At 39.0% G+C, this 24,537-nt stretch overlaps 1 protein-coding gene across 1 annotated transcript in view; it reads left to right on the forward strand.

The window, feature by feature from the left end:
• The window catches only part of TMEM63A (transmembrane protein 63A), a 40,938-nt gene that overhangs the window by 7,010 nt on the left and 9,391 nt on the right, over positions 1–24,537 (forward strand). Inside the window, exons 3-17 of the mRNA XM_074262626.1 lie at positions 3,208–3,404; positions 5,460–5,539; positions 7,994–8,060; positions 9,618–9,655; positions 12,211–12,353; positions 13,069–13,120; positions 14,612–14,720; positions 16,263–16,333; positions 18,071–18,151; positions 18,556–18,679; positions 18,868–19,001; positions 20,071–20,208; positions 22,726–22,879; positions 23,940–24,046; positions 24,180–24,266. Of these exons, the coding sequence (XP_074118727.1) occupies positions 3,210–3,404; positions 5,460–5,539; positions 7,994–8,060; positions 9,618–9,655; positions 12,211–12,353; positions 13,069–13,120; positions 14,612–14,720; positions 16,263–16,333; positions 18,071–18,151; positions 18,556–18,679; positions 18,868–19,001; positions 20,071–20,208; positions 22,726–22,879; positions 23,940–24,046; positions 24,180–24,266 (1,580 nt within the window). The 5' untranslated portion in view covers positions 3,208–3,209. The remainder of the gene's footprint in view (positions 1–3,207; positions 3,405–5,459; positions 5,540–7,993; positions 8,061–9,617; positions 9,656–12,210; positions 12,354–13,068; positions 13,121–14,611; positions 14,721–16,262; positions 16,334–18,070; positions 18,152–18,555; positions 18,680–18,867; positions 19,002–20,070; positions 20,209–22,725; positions 22,880–23,939; positions 24,047–24,179; positions 24,267–24,537) is intronic.

Below are 24,537 nucleotides of genomic sequence, written 5' to 3' on the forward strand. Positions count from 1 at the left end.
ATTGTACTTTGAAGTTTTCAAAGGACTATATGTACACTATTTCACTTGATCTCATATTTACCTTATATTTCTCCAGGTACACAAGCATACTCCATATATTCAGCCTTGGAGTTACGAATAAAGATGAGGCAACATATATTAAGTAACTTGTAAGCTTTAGTATGGTACACAAATGACCTTTGTTCCCTGGACAGTTGGAGAAGTTCTTGATTTGAGTGATCCAGGTTTCTGGAATTTAAGCTTAAAAAAGGATTTGAGGCTATGGGTCAAAGAAGAGAGGAGGCTGAGTATTTCTGTGTTTAAGAACCATGTGGTAAAAGACATTATTTTGCTATTATATTAACAACCAATTATTAAATTAGGATTAAGATTTTTTCCCCCCTTTATTTTCTCATTTAGGGACCTGTCCCTATAGGTCAGTCAACTAATCTCTGAAGGACATGGTTGACTGGCTTAAGACTTTCCTAATCCTTAGGAGGCAGTTTTTGGACCAGCACCAGTTGGACTCCACCCAACTAGATAATTTTACTTTTGTTTAGAATGTAAGCAGAATCTAATCTAGATGAATTTTTGTCCTTAAGAATTAAGCCCATGTCCTTGCACCCCTCCTTTGGATGTTAGGTTGGTCCACCTTCTGAAAGAGAAAACCAACCTGTGGTCTGGGTGGAGATGGGGAATTCCCCATCTAAATTGTTGAAGTTAGCCACATTCTCAGTAGATGGAGCTGGAGACTTAGCCCATCTCCTCATTTAAATGTTCACCAGTTGGGGTTGATTTCTCTTGTCAGGTGTATTTCCTTTCAAAAAAATATTTAAGTTATTTCATTATAGTAGGGAGTTTGGTTACACTGACCATCAATTTATTGATCATTAGTTAACCTAATTGATAAATTAATTATAAATTACTCAAAACTGTTTCAGGTTTTTCATTCGTTACAATGTACCACAGATGTAGCTACAGTTTCTACACCTGCATAAACAACACTCATAGTTTTTCATAGATCTGTGAGGTGAGGGCTTTGCAAACCTTAAGGTAACATAGAAATGTGAGCTCATCATATAATACACTACATAAAAATTTTTCCTGGTTCTTCAACTTTGTGCAACATCTTTAATTTTGCAGAATCACCAAATTATGGAGTTGAAAGGTACCTTAGTATCTGGCCCATACTTGAGAAGAAATCCCCATAAGATGATAGGATCATAGACTAGAAGGGAGTTTAAGCCTTTCATTTTATAGAAGTGGAAACTGAGGCTCAGAGAGGCTACATGGGTACCAAGTACCTGAGGCAGAGAGGTCACACTGGTAGTAAGTGCCTGAAGTCTTTCTGACCCCAATTCCTGTATTCTGTCCATCTTGCTGTCTGTATCTCCCACGAATAATCCTTTAGTCTGTTTGAAGGTCTCCAATGAGGGAGAGCCTGTTACCTCCCAAAGCAATTTATATTGCTTTGGACAGCTCTGATTGTTGGGGGATTTTTCCTAGATCATTCCAAAATTGTCTGTTTGCAACTTCTTCCTTTGAGACCAGATTGACTAAGTCTAATCTCTCTTCCAGCTTTTTCTTGAAGTCCTCCAATATACCACCTCCTGAGGTAATCAGTTTATTCCATTTAGGAGAGTTATTTTTAGGAAGTGGTTTTTCCCCCCTTTAACATGGAGCCTTTTCTTTCTTTTCTTTCTTTTTTTTTTTTTAAAGCATATTATTTTTACCTTTATTTTTTGGCAGTTCTTTTCTTTTTTTTAATTAATTTTATAATTATACATATATGCATGAATAATTTTTTTATAACATTATCCCTTGTATTCATTTTTCCAGATTTTTCCCTCCCTCCCTCTACTCCCTCTCCTAGATGACAGGCAATTTCATACATTTACATGTGTTACAGTATAACCTAGATACAATATATGTGTGTAAATCCAATTTTCTTGTTGTACGTTAAGTATTGGATTCCGAAGGTATAAGTAACCTGGGTCTTATACCTTCGGAATCCAATACTTAACGTACAACAAGAAAATTGGATCTACACACATATATTATATCTAGGTTATACTGTATAAGACAGTAGTGCTAATATTTTACATTCAATTCCCAGTTAACATGGAGCCTTTAAAGACAACCTTTAAAGTCATTTTAGAAGTTATCTAGATCTAGATTGTGTGGTTCTGGGATTCTATTTATCATGTACCTTCTGTGTCTCCTCTATCATGTTGTACATGTTGGACAAGGACATAATATTCCATTTTTTGGCTACTCATTTCTTTTCCATATATTTTCCTTATATTTCCTGGGGGTTTGCCTGTGGCCACCATAAACATTGTTTAATCCTGCTGGTGGCCTTTAGGACCATCTTTGCATAGAGAATATTCTTTTTTTTTTTTTTTTTCTGAGACAGCTAGTTGTCATTATAGATAGAGCATTGGGCCCAGAATCTGGAAGACCTGAATTCAAATGCAGCCTCAGATACTTTACTAGTTGTATGAGACTGGGCAGGTTACTTAATCTCAGTCTTCTACAGTTTACTTATCTGTAGAGCTGGGATTAGAATCATACCTTCCTCCCACCATTGTCATGAACATAAAATAAGATAAAATTTGCAAATACTTAGCACAATGCCCGGCACATTGTAGACACATAATAAATGCTTACTCCTTTTTTTTTTTTTTCCTTTTTGGCAATATGGCAAAGCCTATGGACTCCTTTTCAGAAAAATGTTTTTAAATATATACAAAGTAAACTGGTTTTGTCAAAATCCAGTTACCAAAATATTTTTAGAAACGAGTTCATAGGTCCCATATTCCATGGTCTGGAGTCTTTTAAAACATTGGCAGCTTCTTTCTACATGTTTCCCCTTGGTCTAGATTTCTCAGTTAATTTCCATTTGATAGACGGTGTTTGAGGGAACCTGTTTTATAACTAAGACCCAGAGTAAGTCTGGCTATCTCAACCCTTCTGATAATCTGGAATTGTTTAAACAATGGAACCATTCTCAAGTAAGGCTGCCAGGCACATAGCATTTCTGAATCCTGTTCTCTCTAGCTGACTTCCTGCTTAGCCACCAGTCCTTCCAAAGAGCCATCCACGCCCTACAGCAGCATAAGAGATGCTGGTACCAGTGGTGTGGTCTCAAGGGAGTGTCTTCACTAACTCTGACCCTGCTGCTTTTTTCTTTTCCTTTTTCTTCCTCTTTTCCCATCTGGCCTCCAGGAATGCAGGGGACAAGTTTCCCAGCCCTCAGCCTGTGGCACTCCGGGGTGATCAGGAGCAGAGAGCGGCTGAGCATTGGTGATAAGCCCAATGACACGTATTGCTACAGCACTGTCAACAACACCAGCACTGTGCTCCAGGGAGTGACCTTTGGTGGAGTTCCTACTGTCCTGCTTATAGATGTCAGCTGCTTCTTGGTGAGATGCTCCCAATTATCTCTGGTTTAAGGGGGAGTGAATCAAACTAAGTGGGGGCCCCTACCTCTAAGGAGTTTATAAGTTAGGATGAGGGATATTATTCTGTCTTGGGGAAGGGGAGAATTGACTCCTGAGCAGCATGGAGTGAAATAGGAAATTCAAGAAGGCTGAGGTTAACAGGATGAGTTGGGTCCTAGAAGGAGAGAGAAACAGGTAAGGGTGGGGCTAAACCCTAACCCTAACCCTAAATTCCCTTCTGTCTCTTTCTCTGTCTCTCTGTCTCTGTCTCTGTCTCTCTTCTTCTCTCTATCTCTCTGTTTCTGTCTCTGTCTCTGTCTCATAATGAGAGTACTGAATTACCCTGGTAAGATAGTGGACTTCTGACTCAGTCTTTCCAGTATTATGCCAAAATGCTATATTGTTTACGATATGCTTCAGTCAATTAGCATGTGCCTTTAAAACCAATCATTAAATACAAAAGCCACAAGTTTTAAGATTCTACCATGTGCCAGATACTGTGATAGAAAACAAAAGTGAAAGCATCTCTTCCCTTATGGAGTTTACATTCTCAAGGGGGAAACAATACGTACATCTTTTAGTATGGACAAATTCAATACAAGTGTTAACTTGATATGAAGGAACATATAAGGAATATATTCCTAAGAAGATGAAAGAGTTTTTTCCAGAGGAAGGTTGAGATAGCAAGAATAGATCAATTTCAGTTACAGAAAACCAAGGTTGTAGGGGCCCAACAATAAGTCATAGAAAAGAATGATGAGCAAATGACCTAATATGGTCTCGGTACTTCAGAGAAAGGAGGAGGGAATGTGTTTCTGGCAAAAACAAAAAAATGGGGATGAAATGTGAGGAAGAACAAGAAGGCCAGTTTGGATGGACCATGGAGGAGAGTAATACACAATTAACTTGAAAGAGCAAGGTGGAGCCAAGGTTATAATAGGCTTTAAAAGCCAAATGGAAGGATTTATATTTACTCCTAGAAGTAATAAGGAACCATAGAGATAATTGATCTAGGGAGAAACACACAGACCCGTGCCTATGATACATCACTGTGGCAGCTTCTTGGAAGATGGATTAGAAATAAAATGAAGTTCCTGTTTGCTTATTTGCAGTGATCCCCAGTGATAGCTCAGATCCACTGGAATCAAGCCAGGCTCTGTTATTGCTCTCTAAGAAAACAAAACTTGAGTGATTAAAAATTATTGATCAGGGCTCAGTCAAGAGAAAATGAGCAGGCTTTTTGCTGTTAATTCTTATACACACACACACACACACACACACACACACACACACACACACACACGCTTAGTCCTTTCAGTCATGTCAGTTCTCTGTGACTTCATCTGAGGTTTTCTTGGCAAGGCTACTAGCATGTTTTGCCATTTCTTTCTCGCAACTCATTTTACAGATAAAGAAACTGAGGCAAACAGTCAAGTGACTTGCTCAGTGTCACCCAAAGTAGTTAAGTATCTGAGGCTGGATCTGAACTCAGGTATTTCTGACTATAGAACCAGTGCTCTATACACTGCACCACCTTCTGCCATATATATGTATATGTGTGTGGGGGTATATTTTATATACATATATATATATGTATGTATGTATATGCACACACACACATATAGATAGATAGATAGACAGACAGATATAAATGTGAAAGAACTTGGTCTACAGGGCTGTTACATAAATGCCTCCAAGGGCCACTTTTTAATCTTTCTGTTTTGATATTAGTAGAAATTGGACAGTGGGAATGTTGCAGTTAGATAAGACTAAGATCAGGGGAAACACCTCCATTGCAAGAGAGTCTGTCCTCCTACCAGGTTACAGCTGGGTAGGGTCCTGAGAAATGATCGCCTTTCCATGCCCATGGAGGGGAGTTGCCTTTGCTGAAGATACACAGGGTGCCGATGTAGGTAGTGGACTTAGGATGGTGTTACCCTCATCCCCAAGAAATCTCTATTTCTAATTAGAAAAACATCTATGATGCATCTGTTTGTCTTTCTCTTTCCCCGGCCCTTTTTTCTTTCCTGCTCATAGTTTTTAATAGTTGTATTTTCCATAATTCGAAGAAGATTTTGGGACTATGGCCGCATTGCACTGGTGTCAGAAACAGACAGGTAAAAATAAGATTCCTTGGGGTGAGGGTAGATTAAAACTACTTTAGTGTAATGGCAGCAGGACTGTCCCTTGGGTCATCTCCCAGGCTTTTACTTTAGGGTTGGGGTAGAGGGGGGCCTTCTGGGCAGTGTCCACAGGAGGGAATGTGTGGTCAAGAAGGAGATAGCTCTTCTAGCTGGTATGTCTACTAGACCAGAGATATTCATTCCTCCCCCCCCAAGGGTTGCTGTAAGGAACAAATGAGATAATTTATGCAAAGTATCAAGTTAATATAAATGTTATAATTCAAGCAACTCATAAAATAGTCATCAAGGTTAACTGCTTTCCCTACTCCTCACCCCCATCTTCAGGCATCCCAATTTTGGCTTTTTTTTTACTTCATAGAAATCCTAGATTTTCACTTTAACTTGGTTTCATCTTGATAAATATGTTGAGGGTAGTTCAGAGGTGTGATTGACTGGGCTAAAGCCCAGAAAGTTAATGTAGGCTTATAATAGAATCCCTGCTCAGTTGGAGCATCACCATTGAAATGACCTTTTGTTCTTGCTGTTGCAGACACCCCTCCTAGTCCTGGTTCTGATTGTCTGTCTCAAAAAGAACTATGCCAGGCCTTGTGACCAGGGTTCTTTGCATTGAACTAAAAATGTACAGGGGAAATAAAGTTGCTAAAACTCCCTATGTGTTTCAACATTGAGGAAAATGTGGAAAGAGGAAGGTTTCTTTACTCAGTCTGCTTATTTCAATTTTGAAGTTAATAAACTCCAAAAAAACCAAAAGGGACTTATTAGGATAAAAAACGTTCATCTCCAGCCCTAGTTAAAGCATAACTCAGGTGCTTGGGCACCCTTTGAGTTTATTGGGGGAAAAATAATGACTGTATTGGAAGACATAAACTTTTAATATCATACTGTGCTCTAAAGGCCTTTAGTACATTTTACATTAAAGGGAGAAAGGTGATGGCAAATTATAGATCTGAACAGATACAACTTCCAGATCTGGCTAGATATTATACATACCTGGGTGTTGTATCTGCTGCTGCAATAGCATGTTAATAGGGAAAACTGGGGCACAGAGGCAACTTCAGCTGAGAATTCGTCACTACAGTGTTTTCTCTTTTCACCAACCTAAGCTAGTGCAGAAATGTGGCTTCTGTGGGAGGAGGGATGCCTATGACCTGCCCTGTTCTGGGACCCAATTATTTGTTACACCAAAGCTATCTTGCTTTGTATCGATTTATGAGCCTCGGGATAACCCTGAGAACAAAACCATTTGCTTAGATTTAATTGAAGGAAGTCTTAGGCTGTTTGTTTGCCTTTTGAAGATAGGGAGAAAAAAACCAAGGCTCAAAAAAAGTTTTTTGTGAGATAGTATTGTTGTTATTTGTCTTATGTTCTCAAAGAGGACCAGGACTTCAGGGAGGGGATGCCATAACATTCAAACGAATTGAATGACTTGAGGGAGGGGCTGTGCAAAATCACCTGCCTTGCTTTTCCCCCCAGAGCCCTCTGCGTCCAGTTGCAAGATATAGATCAAGACAACTGGATGAAATGGGACACCTGGGCCTTTTAAAGTTAAGATCTTCCACCAGGTCTCCATTTGCCTGAGGTTGTACCCATTCCATGAGTAAAGCTAGGTAGCAATTAGTGTATTGCTGAGGGCACTGAACACAGAATTCTATGATGGAGTAGAAATCCTGATTCCAACACTTAGTGAATGCCTGGGTGAATTTGGACAAATCACAACTTCTCCATCTTTAGTTTTCTTATCACTGGTTTATTGGCAGGAAAGTGCTTTGTCAAGGGGTCCCAGGCCCACATTTTAATGCATGTGGGAACACAAAAAACAAGTGAGAATTTTTTGCCTTAAAGATTTGTCTGCTGGTCAGAGGATTAAATGACTTGTTTATAGTCATCCATTTTAACCCAGACCTTGAACCCAGAATTTCCTGACCACAGATCCAGCACTCGTAGCCATTATACTAAGAGTTCCTAAAGTCACAGGTAAAGCCTATGACTCCTTTGGAAAAACTTTCTAAGAATGTCTTTAAATGTATAAAATTGTATGTGTGTATGTATACGATATGCACAAATATATGTGTATATATACATGCATGATTACAAGTTAAATTATATTGATAAACAGTTTCAAAAATTTTTTTTAAAACACCAAGATTGTGATATGTCAGACTTCTTTGAAATTTATCTTGGGGAGAGGAAGGAAGCAATCTATAGATCCCTAGTTGAGAACTAGCAATAGGGCTAGCTAGAAAGTTTCCAATGAGTCAGTAATTCTCCAAGTGATGCTGAAGGAAGCCATTGTGTTAGGTCCTACTCTAATGGGGTGACTTAGCATAGGGAATAGATTCCCAGTCAGGGAGGGAGGATAACGGTGGACATTGTGCCCCAGGTGTGATTACACAAGCTTACACACTTTTCTCTCCTTGTGTATCTCAGAAATTCCAGATACCAGAGGCTGTCATCTTCTTCTTCCTCAGGGCATTACGAGTTTGAATCGGATCTGGTTAGTATTTTAGAGGTCACAGCAATGTGGGCCGTGGCTATAGGGGAGAGTTCCTAACAGAAATTTGAGAGTAAGATTACTTCTGGTATTGAGTTTGGTTTAGTAAATATACCACAAGGGGGCAGGCCAGTTTAGGGGAAAGATGCCTGGATCCACACAATTGGATTGAGTCTCTGTACTCTAAGTGTGATCCCTCAGAAAATTTTTTAATTTCTCTGAGAGTCTTCCTCCTTAGCTATAAAATTACAGTAATACTCTACTTCCTACCTTTCAAGTTGGGGCAAAGAAAGAGCTCTGTAAATGTCAAAATTTAAATTTAAAAAAAATTTTAATCAAAAAAAAATAAAATAAAAACCAATAATTTTTAATCAATATTAACATTAATAACAGCAATTATAACATTACAGATTTGTTGTTGTTTTATGTCCTCTATTCTCAAAGAGGACCATGACATCAGAGGTGATGTGACTTTCCCTGCCAGAACACTCTGGGTCCAGTGGCCAGATAAAAAGCAGGTTGACTAGAGATGGTCCTGAATGCAGGGTCATAGATTTAGAGCTGGAAGAGACCTCAGGGACCATTTAGTCCAACCCTTTCATTTTTCAGAGGAGGAAACTGAGGTTCAGAGAGATTGTGACTTTTCCCAAGATCACACAGGCAATATTATTATGTGCTTGTTTGGCCCATGCTCATCAGAGATATAATGGTGGAGAATTTGGAAAGATATATCATGGGTTAGAATAGAATTGGGATATTTAAAGAATTCATGTCAACAGGACAAAGATAATAGAAAAGATGAAGACCAGTAATTGTTTAGCCTTGAAGTTAACCAGTAGTCCCAAGAGGGCCCCTTAGTAAATTGAAGGTATAGTGTTGTAAGAGGGAAGGAAGTGAGAGGAAGAAAAGTAAGAGAATAGGACAGAAAAAAAAGGAAGGAGAGGGAGAGAGGAGGGGAAAGAAAAGAAAGAGGTCCCCATGCAGTAGATGATCAGCATTTGGATTGCTGACCTATTTCTGAAGTAAAGGCATATTAAGCCCTAGGGAGTTTTTAGTTTAAAAATAATTGTGATTGCTTCTAAAGTCTACAAACAAATTATAACTTCCTTCCCTTAGACCTCACTCTAAAAGTGGCCCCAGATTGCTATTTTCTCCTTCTTATGCTTCTGGTCCAAGCAATATCAGTTTTTTCCAAATGTTCCACTGACAGGCTCCAAATCAGTCCTGAGATGTCATCATCTCTTGATTTAAGTGCTTGGACTTTACCCTCTTGAGCTTTAAAAATATTTTTCCCCTCAATTATTGAGACTTGAAAGAAATGTTTTTTCCAGTGTTCCACACACATGGTGCACGGCTGTGATTTTTTTTTTTTTTTTACAAGGAGCATATGGAGACTGTCTTGAGAGGGACAAAGGGCCAGCCTGCAGAATTGTGGACAGATAAACTGCTTTCAGAATAATAGGAAATTAAGTTGTTGTTTGATTTCAAAGATTATGAAAAGAATTGTTTCCTCAAAGCAACAGATGCTTAAAAGCTAATCAAGTTGTTCTTTATTTCCAGGGGTGTTGTTCATGGCTAACTGCTGTTTTTCGAATGCAGTAAGTATGTGATGGAGGGAGAAGTCACTTAGATTCTTTGTTACAGCTCATTTGTTTGGGTGGTAGGAATGTTAGAGAGAAAAGAACTGAACTGCATTGGGATATAGAATGAGTGTTTTTATAAGGGTGTGTATGCTTTTTTTTTTGCATTATAAGCATTATCTTGAGGTTGAAGCATAAGTTTCATCCCAAAAGTCCTTCAGGTTTGGAAATGGAAGTGCTCAAAAGGACGGAAACCCACAAAACAGTCATAAGCTGCTGAAGCATAAAGGGAACTTATGCTTTGCAACAGACCATCTTGGGAATGTGAAGTGGTCACAAAAAGAGTTCAATTGAGTTATTGGGAAATGACAGAGGAGGAAGGGTAGCTGGGGGTATAAGGCCCCCCCTTTTTTCTCAGTTACCCAAAATGTAAATTCTGCCGCTGTTGAAACTCGCAGCTTTGTGCATTGCTTTCTCTCTAAACAGAATCAGGTATGTCATTGGTGTTTTTCTGTTTGGACCAGGTCATTGTACCAAAACAGGGACACATTTCTAAGCTAGGTCCTTTAAAAACTAGCCATTGATTAAAAACTGCAATTAAAAGTTCTTTATTAATAGCAAATCACCAATATTAAGTCTAGTTATTGCTACAAGGGGTTTGGCATTTTTTTGTTTCACTCTTACTCCTAGTAAAAGGTAATGAGAGTGGGGCAAGAGGATGTTTTAGTTAAAACTGATGAAGGAAATAGCTGATTTTCTATTACTCATTCTTTCATTCAACAAAATATCATAAAATACTTGCTGTGTGTAAAGCTTAGTAGTAAGATCTCTGGTTTGGAAGCAAAACTATGCAGCCAGATGGGGAGAGCTTTATTTGAGCCCTGGTACATAATGATACTTGATTCAACTTTTTAGGATTGTAATATTCTCTTAATTCACTACCATTGTGGTAGCATTGTAGCTTTGTTGTTGTTAAATCATATCAATCAGATCCAACTTTTTGTGACTCCATTTGGGTTTTTCTTGACAAAGACACTGGAGTGGTTTGCCATTTTCTTCTCCAGCCAATTTTACAGATGGGGAAACTGAGGCAAACAGGGTGAAGTGACTTGCCCAGTATCACACAGCCATTAAGTGTCTGAGACCAGATTTGAACTCAGGAAGATAAGCCTCCCTGACTCTAAGCTCTGCATTCAATCCACTGTGCCACCTAGCTGCCTTTAATTCTTAACAATTAGAGTTATCCCAAAGTGGAATTGTGCTGCTTTAAGAGGCAGTAGGTTTCCCTACTCATCAGTGGTCTTTAAACAAGCTGTATGACCCCTTGGTATGTCATAGTATGATAAGGACTGGGGAGGGGTTGTAAACTAGATGGCCACTGAGGGCTTTTCCAATTTAGAAATTTTGTAATTCTGTAGGAAGAGAATGGAGATGGGAATACCTATTAGAAGTTATTGGTAGATAGTAATTAGGGCCTGTAAGGGCAGTGGGATTAGAAGGGGGGGTTGGGGAAAGGGAACACTGACTTGGAAAATGTTGAATAGCTAGAATCAATGGGATTTGACTATTGATTGGGTATGAAAGGTGAAAAAGAAAGAAGATTCAAAAATAACCGCAGAATTTTGAACTTTTGAGAATAGTGGGAAGTAGTGGTACCCCCTGACAGAAATAACAAAGTCAGAAGAAAAAGTGGGCTTAGGGAGAAAATGAAAAACCTAAGTTTGTGGTTCACGTTGAGTGTGAGGTGATTGTGGAATATCCAGATCGAGATATTCTATAGTAAGTTGGAGATAGGAGTCTCAGAAGAGAGGTCAGGGCTGGAGATAGGACTTTGGGAATCATCTGCATAGAAGTGGTAGTTAAAGGTATGGGATTGAATGAGATTATTATTGAAAGAAGAAATTAAAAAAAACATTTATTAAGTGCTTACTACATGGAAAGCACTGTGCTAGCTACAGGAGATACAAAGAAAAAAGGAAGGTCTCTGCTCTTATGGAATTCATGTTCTAAAAGATGTTTCAGCTTCAAGTCAGATGGAAAGGTCCCATGGTCCTTAGGATGCAGCAGTAAATATTGTCATTTCTACTGATGAAATCATCCCAGTTTCTGATGTTGGACCATTTGAAAGTGCTAATAACTTTCTTTTCTTGGTCTATAGTAGCTACATGCACAGTACAAGCAGAAGGAGTTGCCAGACTCTCTCTGGGAGTTGCTTCCCAAGATGATGACTTTGAGATCCATAAAGGAAGCAAGGCCAGTGGTCTGGGGAAGAATTAGTTAATAAATTAAGATTATTGAACTTCAGTGAGAACCCAGTAAAGTTATGGACCGTTCATTTGTAGTGAAATCAGCTCTGTTGTGTGACCTTTTCACCCTCTAAAGCAAAAATAGAGGAATAAAATGCACAATGTATTTTGAGATATGTGTGTGCACACACTTTCACACACTTGAGTGGCCCCATGAAATGCACAAATGTAGAGTCTTGGAGGAATTACTGGACCAAGCTATTTAATTGAAACTTGTGTGTGTGTGTGTGTGTGTGTGTGTGTGTGTGTGTGTGTGTGTGTGCCCAGAGATGAACAGATCCAGGAATGGTGTGGAGATGATGCCATACATTACTTGAGCTTCCAACGCCATATCATCTTCCTGCTGGTGGTACTCAGCTTCCTGTCTCTGTGTGTCATCTTGCCTGTCAACCTCTCTGGCGATTTACTGGGTAAGAAAGAACGTTCTCTCCCTACTTCTGGGGTTGGAGGTAGGAGAGACCAGAGCAGGGAACTCCTTGGGAACTCCTTGACAAAGATCCAGAATGGATCTCCAGGTCATTATTAACGACTGAATTCAGATATGAGAAGGTCTGAGTGCCAGGTCACCTAGATCAGCCTAGATCACAAAGATAGATCATATACAAACCTGAAAGTTGAACAAAGGTCTTTTTTTTTTTTTTTTTCTAAATTCAGTGCTTTTGTCTCAATACAACTCTTTTCAGTCAAGTTCCACATTCGGTGATTTTTTTTTCCCTTTAAGTATTCCACAAGGGATCTTATTTTCAAATGCTGAAATTAATTTTCATCCATGGTAGAGATTCCCAAACCTAGAAATGTTTCTAATTTTCCTAAGGACTAATGTTTCTAATGATCCAGGATGTTTCTAAGGGCTGCAATGAAATTAGCTAGAACTAAATTTTAGTTTATTTTGGCTTATAAAAATGCACGCATACTGGATAGTAAAAGAAAAAATATCCAGGATGGTGTTCCAAAGTGAATTCCAGGTAGTGTTGTAATTTGCTGAGAAATGAGAATCACTAGTTTCTAGGTTAGATTTTATTTTACTTTAGTCCCTTACACCAAGTTCTATAAATGCAAGCTGACTTTCCTTATCAATCTACTTCAAGACTTGTCTCAGGAGAGTTGTCTCTGTTTTACCTGCAGATAAAGATGCTTACAATTTTGGGAGGACGACAATAGCAAATCTGCAGACTGGGTGAGTGTCAGAGTTGGGGAGCAACTATGAATATGAATCCGAGGTTGGGCTAGCAATCCTTGTTCTGATGTGTGTTTCTTCTTAGGCAGGAATTTGAGGGGAAGCTAGATTGGGAATCACAGAATAGGCCCCAACAAATTCAGAAGATAAGAGGAATAGCTTTTGGGTGGAAGAGAAAGTTTCGTTTTGGACAAGTTAACTTGAAATGCTTGTGGGATATGCATTTGGAGACAACCTGTAGGTAATGGGAGATATAGGGTAATAGCTCAGAATCAAGTTCAGGCCTGAAGATGCAGCTTTGAGAGGCAGAGATAGTCATTTGAAGCATGAAATTGAATGAGGTTCTGAAGGGAGAGAGCGTAGGGAGTAGGATGTCTCAGAATCCCTCTCTTCCTTTGAGATCTAAATCAAGTATCATTTTCTGTATGATGAGTTTCCTATCCTCCCCCTACAACTACTGGCAGCCTTCCTTTCAAACTACTTTGTATTTAAACAATTTTGTTCTGATTTGTATTTATTCACTTTAAACTTATTATATATATATATATATATATATATATATATATATATATATATATATATATATATATAAATGTATTTATCTCCTCCATTAGAATGTAAATTCCTTGAGGGCAGATGCTATTTAATTTTTGTTTTCATGTCTTCATCACTTCTACAGTGCCTGGCACTTAGTAGGTGTTTAATAAATATTGGTTGACTAATAGGTAGAGATAAAGAGAGGGTCAAGTGCAAGCAGATTTGTGAACTTTAACTGCTTGCAAGTGTTCTTCTGAACCAGGATCTTGAATGTCACAAACAAAACTCATTTTTTATAGGGGGTGCTCACAAAAGAAGTAGCCCCTCATGCCCCAGAAATACGAATATTTTACAGTTAAAAAGGAATAAGGGCAGGGAGAGAGCTTTCTGACATATACAAGATATACAGAGTAAGAGGAAAGATCATATGGGAGAGGAAGTGGACGACAGCTAAAAGGACTAGGAAAAGCTTCTTGCAGGAGGTAAGATTTGAACTGAGGCTTGATCATGAGATAGAAGTGAGAAGGAAAAAAAATTCCAGGTATAGGGAAGAGCCAATAAAAACACACAAAGGAGAAAGTGAGTGAGAATGAGAAAGAAGGCAGATATTGATAAATCATAAAATATGGAAAAGGGAGTAAAATGTAATAAGATTAGACAGTTGGGAAAGGCTTTAAAGGCCAAATGACTCTTTATAATTGATCTTGAAGATAATAAGGCAGTCACTGGAGAAGAGGGAAGAAAAGGGATGTAATCAGACCTACATTTTAAAAGGAAGATCACTTTGATAGTGAAGTGATCAAGAGCTTGAAGCACCCTAGCTCACTAAAACCAGCTCTGCTACATGACTGCAAATACCAAATAGAGCCAAAAATTGAGATTGCATGTGAAATACCTAGGTGTTCCCCTCTGCACTCCCAAACCCGACACTGAACTTTTTTCTCTTCTCCTCAGAAATAATTTGCTGTGGCTGCATACCATCTTTGCCGTCATCTACCTGCTGCTGACCATTGCCTTCATGAGGCACCATACCCAGTCCATCAAGTACAAAGAGGAAAACCTGGTCAGTGACTGCCAGTGCCCAGAAATGGGAAGGGTGCAGAGAGGGGAAGCCCAGTGGGAACTCCCCCAGCTCATCCTGATCTCTGCTTGAGGTCGCAGAGGATTTGGGGGGAACTCATGATTGCAGATTTGCTCCTGAATTTCTCCTGGGCTTTCCAACTGTTTCTTCTAAGATCTGAAGGAAAATATTATCAGCAGAGGAGTTTTGACTGTTTAATTTTTCATTTTGCTGACTGCTTCTTTTTTGCTAAGATTTTCTGATATTTTATTCCTAATTCTCAAGTCACATCTTAAAACAAAACATTTTATATTTGCCTCCACTCAGATTAAACTCCCCCATGTAACAAAGAAAAACAGTTAAGCCAAAATACTTGATAAAGCTACTTTGTCTTAAAATATGTACTACATTCTGTTCTTGTACTGTTCTTGTACAAGAATTAAATTATTCTTTTCATTTCCTAAATCATGTCTTTCTTTTTATTTTAAATAACATTTGATATATTCCCCAATGAAAAGCAAAGACAATTTTTAACATTTGTTTTTTCTAAAAATTTTGAATTCCAAATTTTCTCCCTCCTCTCACCTCCTTTCTCCGTGAGATATAAGCAATTTGCTATAGATTGTCCTTATGCAATCATGCAAAACATATTTCCATATTCCATGTTGTGTAAAAAAGACACAGACTCAAAGGAGAAACACACACACATACACAATAATATGCTTTGACCTCCATTCGGCTGAGTCATATCTTTAAAAAATAATAATAAGCAGAATCAGGTGTTCTATGATCAGGCACACCCCCAGAGTGGAGGGCAGCTCTGGTTTTCCTGAGGTTAGCTGGGCCCCAGATTTACTCTGTGGTCCAGAGCCAGTCAGCTCTCTTTTCTGGGTTTTTGTTTCTCAATCTCTCTGTATTGCAAATAAAGCCAGCACTGTGTTTTCCGTGCCTCAGAGGCTTCTGAAGAAGGTGCCACATAAACAAATCTCTTCTTTTTCAGTTAACAGAAAGGCCTAAAGTAAAAGCCAATAAAGCATCCAGTAAAGTTTCCCAGATGTTTTCTTTCTGGAGTCTCTGGAAAGAACAAATCAAACTGTGCTGTTTTCTTAGAGCTTTTCAAAGCCCTCCAGGAGTAGTTGTCAGAGGATCCAAATCCTAGTCTCCCTTCCACTGCATGAATACCATTGGGCAAGCCCTTGAATCCCTTTGGGCTTCTATTTCCTTCAGCTAGGAGAACAACAGTGCGTGGTCTATTTCCTAAAGGTTGCCATGAAGTTGGAATGAGATTATCTGCATAGAAATTCTCTGTAAACTGGAGAATGCTTTACAGAAAAAAAAACAAAACAAACAAACCAACCCCAAACCCTGACATACATTGATATTTATCTATTTATTATTACAACATTATATGTTATATATTATTAAGGTTTGCAGAGGGCTTTTTATACAAGACTCATTTGGGCGGGCACATTTGAGGGACACATTCTAGAAGTGTTATTTAAAAAGGAATGTGCTGTTTTTGTCTTTTTGTTTTTCCTGCTGTAGGTGAGGCGCACTTTGTTTATTACAGGACTCCCCAAAAACACCAAGAAAGAGACATTAGAAAGTCATTTCAGGTAAGGAGGCCAATGATGGAGCTTCCTAGGGCCAAACCCCCACAGAAGTGAAAACATCCTTAGTTATTGAATTAACCTTGGAAATATCTGAGAGCCACATAAAAGTCAGGGTCCAGGATCCATTTAAGGAGAATGCTCAGTCATGGGACATAATCTGTGCTTAAGAAAGATCATTTTGTTTTGAAGATAGATGGAGCAGAGAGGGAATTGTGGCAGCAAGATCAACCAGGAACCATCCATTCAAAAGGCAGGTTTTTCTTGTATCACTTTCACTTTGCCCCATCTAAGAGGACTAGTTACTACAGGTTTTTCTTGTAGCACTTCCACTTTCCCCTAACCAAGAGGACTAGTTACTACAGGTTTTTCTTATATAACTCCCACCTTGTCCCATCCAAGGGGACTAGTTACTGAAGAACCAGTAACTAGTCCCCTTGGATGGGTGAAAGTAAGAGTGAGACAAGAAAAACCTGTCTTATACTATAGCACTTCATTAATGCAGACCACTTTCTTTGAGACCTTGGATCAGGGCTGGGCTGTAGCTGAGTCCAGCCTATCAAGCAGAGAAGCAGTGTGGCAATGTAGATAGAGTGCTGGGCTTAGCGTCAGGAAGACCTGAGTTCAAGCATAGCCTTTGAGGAAGGAAAGGAAACAAGTACTTATTAAGTGCCTACCTATGATCCAGGCATGTGATGAGTGCTTTAAAAATATTATCTCATTTGATCCTCACAGTCACCTGGGAAGTAGCTGCTATCATTATCCCCATTTTATAGTTGAAGAAACTGAGGTCTCAGAGTGACTTGCTCATGGTCACACAGCCAGAAAGTGCCAAAACTGGATAACTATATTTTAATATAATTGGTTTTCTTTGTAATCTTGTATATTATGCATTTAAAACAAAATAAGGTGGTTCCTGATTGATCTTGCTGCCACAAGTCTCTCTCTGCTCCAGTTTTTTCTCAACTCAAAGTGATCTTCCTTAAGCACATTTTGGCCATGTCACCTCGCTACTTGACAAACTCTAGTGACTCCCTACCCTCCAGGTTCAAATATTAAATCCTCCATTTACAACCTGGCCCCCTATTGTTCTAGTCTTTTTGCATCTTACTGCCCAGACCATCACAGTCTTGCCCCTGTAATATACTCTGATATCTAGGACCAAAGTCCTCTTTAAAGCTCCTAGCCCAAGATGCTCATCTGCAGATTGGCTCTCCTTATGCCTGGAATGCCTCATTCCTGCCTCTGACCTGCCCTGGCTTCCTTCCAAGTCCCAGCTAAAATCCCACCTTCTATAGGAAGCCTTTCCCAGTTCTTCTTAATTTGTGTGCTTTTCCTTTGTTAATTATTTCCTTTAAAAACTGTACAGTATATATAGAGCTTGTTTGTACATAGTTATTTGAACATTGTTTCCCCAATCAATGCACTTTATAGTTGAAGAAACTGAGGTCTCAGAGTGACTTGCTCATGGTCACACAGCCAGAAAGTGCCAAATCCTAGATTTAACATTCAGACTTTCATAACTTTAGGCTAGTACTCTGTTCATTATACTATATAGTTATGCAGTGATACCATATAGCAACTTCCTAGCCTTGTCAGAATTCTTCATAAGAACAACCCATGAAAAGCTCATCTTGCCCATTGGTTACCATTTTAAATGAATGATGATATTCTCTGAGTAAAGTTTGCTCTTTCCCATCATGCTTATTTTGTTTCCTTTTCCCTCCTTTCTCCATGATGCAGAGAGGCCTATCCCACCTGTACCGTAGTAGAGGTTCAACTATGCTATGATGTTGCCAAGCTAATTTATCTGTGTAATGAAAGGTAAGTTAGAAGAATATGTATGATGTCAAGGGATCCTGTGAGAGTGGGGCCAGGGAACCTTAGATTAAGCAAAACTGTCAGGTTCTAGTCCTGTCTTTCGTGGTGATCCATGTCTCTTCAGTGATAAAGTGAGCAAGACAAGCTTGAATAATAAAACAATTTTAATTAAAACATTTTGTCAATACACTATAAGCTTCTTGAGGGCAGGGACTATTTTATTTTTATCTGTCTTTTCCCCCAGCACAGTGCCATGTACATGGTTGGGACTTAATAAATATTTGAATTTAATTAAAATTTTTTCCCCCTGTCCACAAGGAGCAGATTCTTCTACTTTTTGTTGTCTGTCCATACCTTGATAAATATTGCCTGTGCCTCTGCTCTTGAATTTTCCTCCCCATTTGCAGAAAGAAAGCTGAGAAAAGCCTGAACTATTACACCAACCTGCAGATAAAAACGGGCGAGCGCACATTCATCAACCCCAAGCCCTGTGGCCAATTCTGTTTCTGCGATATCTCAGGATGTGAGAAGGTGAGGACCTTGAACCTTTTAGGAATAGGTACTGTTCCACAAGCTGAAGGGAACTGGCTCCTCTTTGTCTCAGTTAGTTGAGTTCCTATAGGACAGGTTATATGGTCTTATGAAGGTCCTGTAGCTTTCTGGGTCTGGGCAATGTCCCATCATGTTGCTGTGGGATTGAATCAGTATTTTCCCGGTAGGAAGACGCCATCATCTACTATAGTCGGATGAAAGACAGGCTGCTGCGAAGGTTATCCCAAGAGGAACACACTGTTCAGGATTACCCCTTGGGAATGGCTTTTGTCACCTTCCAGGAACACTCCATGGCTAACTTGTGAGTAGATACAAATGGGGATTTGGGCTCCAGATTCTGCTTTCCCAAAAGCTCCCTGGTTTCCATTTCTGTTCATTTTTTGTTCATTTCCCACTTACCTTTATGGGCTATCTTTTAGATACCAAAAGGATGCTGTGATTAAGATAATATGACCTTCTGCTACAAAAGTGAGGGGCTACAATGAACATCCTCCCTTTCCAAACTATTTTTTGACCCTTGGTATACATTTGTAAGATTGTAGATTAAGGGTGAAGTCATCTATGAACATGGCACAGGGATAGCTAACTGGTTCAGGTCACGATTCACCCCTGGTACATCAGCAATATGTTTTTTTTTTTTTTTTTTATTAAAGCCTTTTATTTTTCAAAACATATGCATGGACAATTCTTCAACATTAGCCCTCGCAAAAAAAAACAAAAAAAAACACAAAAAAAACTTGTTCCAATTCCCCTCCTTCCTCCACGTCCTCCCCTACATGGCAAGTAATCCAATCTATGTTAAACATGGTAGAAATATGTGTTAAATCCGATATATGCGTACTATTTATACAATTATTGATCAGCTCTATGTTTTAACTAATTGAGCTGACAAGCTTTGGTATCACCTTAGAGAACCATCCTACATTAACTCAGGCTTTGTCCTTTTTGCCATATTTAAAAAGATCTTCTCTCCATTTCATTTCCACCCCTAGGATATCAGTTTTAGAAACACACTAATCCTTTCTTCAACTTTTGAATCCTCAATATTCCTTGAAGTCAGAAGACAAGAGTTACAGTAAACATGGGAAAAACATTGGAAGGAGGAATATTCTGAGGAAGTTTATTTGTGAGCAGAGAGAAGAAACTGAGGGGAACCTGATGGTATAGCGATGAGCTACAAGACGAGTTATCTCCATGATCTTGAACAGGAAAGACTTTAGGGACAGAAATGGCTCAGAGGAAGGCAGAGGTGCTCATCTCACTCTTCAAGGCTTTCAGAAGGTCTTCCAGTGAATCCCAGTCTTTGCCTTGGTAGGAATGAGTCCCTTCTACATGCTGGATGTGTTCCAGTCTGTCTTTTATCTTGGCAGCATCCTCAAGGATTTCAACGCTTGCAAGTGTCAGGGTTGCAGGTGCAAAGGTGAGCCACAGCCTTCGGCCTACAGCAGAGAACTCTGTACCTCCAGCTGGACTGTAGCCTTCGCCTCCTATCCAGAAGACATTTGTTGGTGAGCCTGACTCCTAGGGGACTGGATTTGGGATGGGTATTGGTGGGAAGGACTTGTATTTATTACAATGAATTTTGCATCTGTTGTTCATTGTTGTGTCTGACACAAATCTCTTGGGGATCCCACTCCGCTGTGTTGATATAATAACTCAAATTTGTATAGAATTTTAAAGTTTGTTAAAGTCTTCCTATCCATCATCACAATAAACCTGTGAGATAGATATGACAGGCAGGTGTTATTATCCCCATTTACAAGTACGACTAAGTGATTTTTCCAAAGTTAATGAGTGTCAGGTCTATTTTGACTTATACGCCATCATTTCTTACCCCAATACTTCTTACCCACACGTATTCAATTTAGTGGAACTCTGCCTAGTGAACTCATTAACCATTTTCTGACCTGTCTCTGCAGTAGCCTTATGACAGGTTAAATGATGGAAGTTCAAACTGTTAATGACTTAGCTCCTTGGAGTCGCTACATGGAGCCTATAATCCCATTCCCCTCTCTCCTAGATCATGGCTTGCCCAGCCCTTCTGCTCCATGACAGGTCCAAGGCAGGAATTCTCATTCTGGGGTCTGTGGATTGATTTCAGGAGATCATGAATTTATATCAGGAAAAATATCTTTATTTTTGCTAATGTTTAACTGAAATTTAGCATTGCCTTTAATGTTTTAAAAATGTTATTCTAAGAACAGAGTCAAAGATTTTACCATGCTGCTCAAAGCGTGATACAAAAACAACAAAAAAATGTTTTTACATACAAATGGGGGGAAAATAAAATACTAAATTTAAAAAAAAGCCTAGATCAAAATGGGCACGAACAAATCTGTTATTGAAAATTCTAGAGCTCATTCATGTAAGCGTACTACACTGGATTGATTCTCTTCAGCTAAGACTGCTTCAGGCTGTCTTTTCACGGGTTGCTCTGGGATTAATCACTGTATATTCAGGAATATAAAGGGATGGTATTATTAGTCTGGGGGAAAAGTATTTATTTTTTGAGCAAAGTTAAAGATAAAGGTTAAAAAAGGGATATGATATCAAAAAAGAATACCTGGTCAAAGGTTTAAGCTGAAAGAACCAATCAACAGGCCTTTGTTAAGTACCTGCTATGTGCCTGGCACTGTTAATAGGAAAAGAGAGAGGAAATGGAGGAGGGAGGAACAAGAAAGGGAAGACGGATGGCAGGGGGAGAAACATAGAGATCTGTAGCCATATGCCAATGCTGTGGAGTCCAAGCCTTGCCTTTCCTCCTCTAGCCAGAAGTGTTCTCTCCTTTGCTTTTTCACAACAGTACATAAGGAAAACTTGCTTAATTTTGAGTGGGAAGGAGCAGAGATTTCCTCCTTTTTTCCAATTTGGGAAATTTTTCTTGTTTGTTACTAGCTCAGTTGTCTCCCTATGAATATGGATGATAACATTTCTCAGTTCAATTCAGTACCTACTATGTGCCCAATACTATGTTCATCTCCAGGAATATAAAGAAAAAAAAACAAACCATCACTTCCCCTCAAGGAATTCATATGCTAAGGGGGGACTACATTAGTAAACACACACATATACACATACACATATACATATGTATATCTGTACATATACACAGATGGACACACATAAATTATAGCTATACATATATAAATATATATCCACACATGCAAATGATATATATAATATATATATATATACACATAAATTATACACGCACATATAAAACTATATACATATGCATTTTATTTACACACATAAAATATAAACACATGTAAATTATATATACTCATTCGGCTTGCATATATGAATTACACATACACATGTAAATTATATATACACATTCAGCATGCATATATGAATTACACATACACATGTAAATTATATATACACATTCAGCATGCATATATGAATTACACATACACATGTAAATTATATACACAATATGTAAATTATATATAAACATGAATCTATTTAAGCATACATATATATTTAAATTAAACACACACATATATAAATAGAGAGAGAGAGATGAGGAAACATCATGAGACTAGTAGGCTGCAGAACAGGAATCAGAGCTTGCTTTTTCTTATGGCTCCTGGCTCAGCACTCATTCCACAGCCCCAGCTATGTTTTCCAAGTTACAGTTACAAAGTAAACATGTATGTCATCTAGTGGGTAACCCAAGGAGGGTGAATTTGCCTCTTTTGTTTCCCCTCCAAGCCTGCGGGGATCCAGTGGCTTGGCTTGCCTCCGGCTGAAAGCCATTCAGAGGTGGGTCTTATGTTAACTCCTGCATGTCCAGAAGTCAAGAGTTTTGTATTGAATCCCTCAGTAGGAATCCTCCATAGTCCTCAGTCTTGGCTGTATAAAGTCTAGAGACATTTAATACCTCTAAAGCCCTAGACATGGATCAGAACTGAGGCTGGGTGATATCTCTACACCAGGGGCTGCTCCTAGCAGGAAATATTGAGGGGAGTCGGGAAACGTTGAAAATGAGCTTCTCTTCCTTGTCTTCCTTTCTCCCACAGGAAGAATCTTTCTATTCAGGGCCTCCGATGGTGGTTTCAGTGGACAGGTATCAATTTCATCCTCTCGGTGGTATTGTTCTTCCTGACCACTCCCTCGATCATTCTCTCCACCATGGACAAGTTCAATGTCACCAAACCCATTCATGCCCTAAATGTGAGTGCTCGCTCTAACATACTTTGTTGGAGGTGGGAAGATGGGGGTAACAGGTGAAGATGAGAAGGAAAGAGAGAAAGAGGAAGAAATTGGTATAGTAATTGAAATAAGAAGGCACTAGCCAAGAATGAGAAAGATGAAGGGGTCATACTTGTCTCTAGAGTCTTGGGTAGAAAAGATAAAAAATCCTTATCATTTAAGACTAAGAATCTATGAGAATTATATTTATGATAATGAAGTAGGAGATGGATGTATGGTATAATGAATAGAATGTTGGAAGAATTGAGTTGAAATTTTTCTCATCACTTATTAGCAATGTAATCCTGAGCAAATCATTAATTGTTCTGTCGCTCAGTTTCCTTATCTGTAAAATGAGGGGATTGGCTTCTTTGAGTGCTCTTCCTACTTTGAAAGCCTTTGAAAATAACTGATATTGATTTACCTTACTTTAGCATTTGCAAAAGCATTTTTACATGCGTTTTTCCATTTGAACCACAACATTATCCCTGTCGCATAAGCTATGACTTATGATCACCTATTAAACAGATGAAGAAACTGAGGTTCTATCACAAGTTAAGTGACTTGTGCGTGGTCATACCTGTCTAGTTCAACCACTCTTATATCACATATGGGAAGACTGAGGCTGTGTCAAGTGGAATGACTTGTCCAGAGTCACTCAATCAAACCTAGTAGCAAAACTGGATCAGTGGGATCCAAGGCACCTGATTCCCAGTTCAAGCATCATCCCTTATCTGAATGGAGTTCAATTACTGCATCACTTTTCAGCTTGAGGATGTAATCATTGGTTTTCCTGGAATTGGCTTGGCTGAGGTCTCCACATTTCCATTTCTCTCCCCCCACCCACATATGTCTTTGTGGATTTTGTTTCTCTTTCATTCTGGTGTTCAATTAATTGTCAGCTGTTCATTTCAGACCCTTACCCTGCCTCCCAGAGGCATTGAATGCTGATACCAGCAGCTCCTTTCCCAGTGGGGATGGCATCCTGTGGACCCTATTATGCCTGTTCTTGCTGAGACTTACTCTGACTCTTATTCCATAGGATCCAGTAATCAGTCAGTTCTTCCCAACCCTCCTTCTGTGGTCCTTCTCTGCACTGCTGCCTTCCATTGTTTACTACTCCACACTGCTGGAGTCCCACTGGACCAAGTGAGTGAGCAGGGTGCCTTCCTCCTCTTAGACAAGTGGTTTTGGCCCATACACACATGATAAGGGACATTGAAAAGGAACATTGGAGGGCAGGGTGGAAATCTTTGGGACACTCACCTTTTCTTTTCTTTAGGTCAGGAGAAAACAGAATAATGATGATCAAAGTATACATTTTCCTGATCTTCATGGTGCTGATTCTCCCTTCTCTGGGACTTACCAGGTATAAAACATCACTTTCCACCGTGAGATCCACTTCTTTCCCATAAAAACATAGAATTTCATTGGCATGGATCTATGAGTATTTTTATTTTTTTCATTTTTGCCTATTTATAATATGACTGTAGGGCTTCATTTAGAATTAGGCATTAACTTATCCAAAGAGAGATTTAATTTTCCCCCTCTTTTTACTTTGATAATTAAAAGCAAACCCACCTTTTAACCATGTCACTTAGGGAAGTTCTCGTCATTGACCACAGGTGTCCTATTTAAAA

Source organism: Sminthopsis crassicaudata, chromosome 4 (genome assembly GCF_048593235.1).
Source record: "Sminthopsis crassicaudata isolate SCR6 chromosome 4, ASM4859323v1, whole genome shotgun sequence".
NCBI classification, from domain to species: Eukaryota; Metazoa; Chordata; class Mammalia; order Dasyuromorphia; family Dasyuridae; genus Sminthopsis; species Sminthopsis crassicaudata.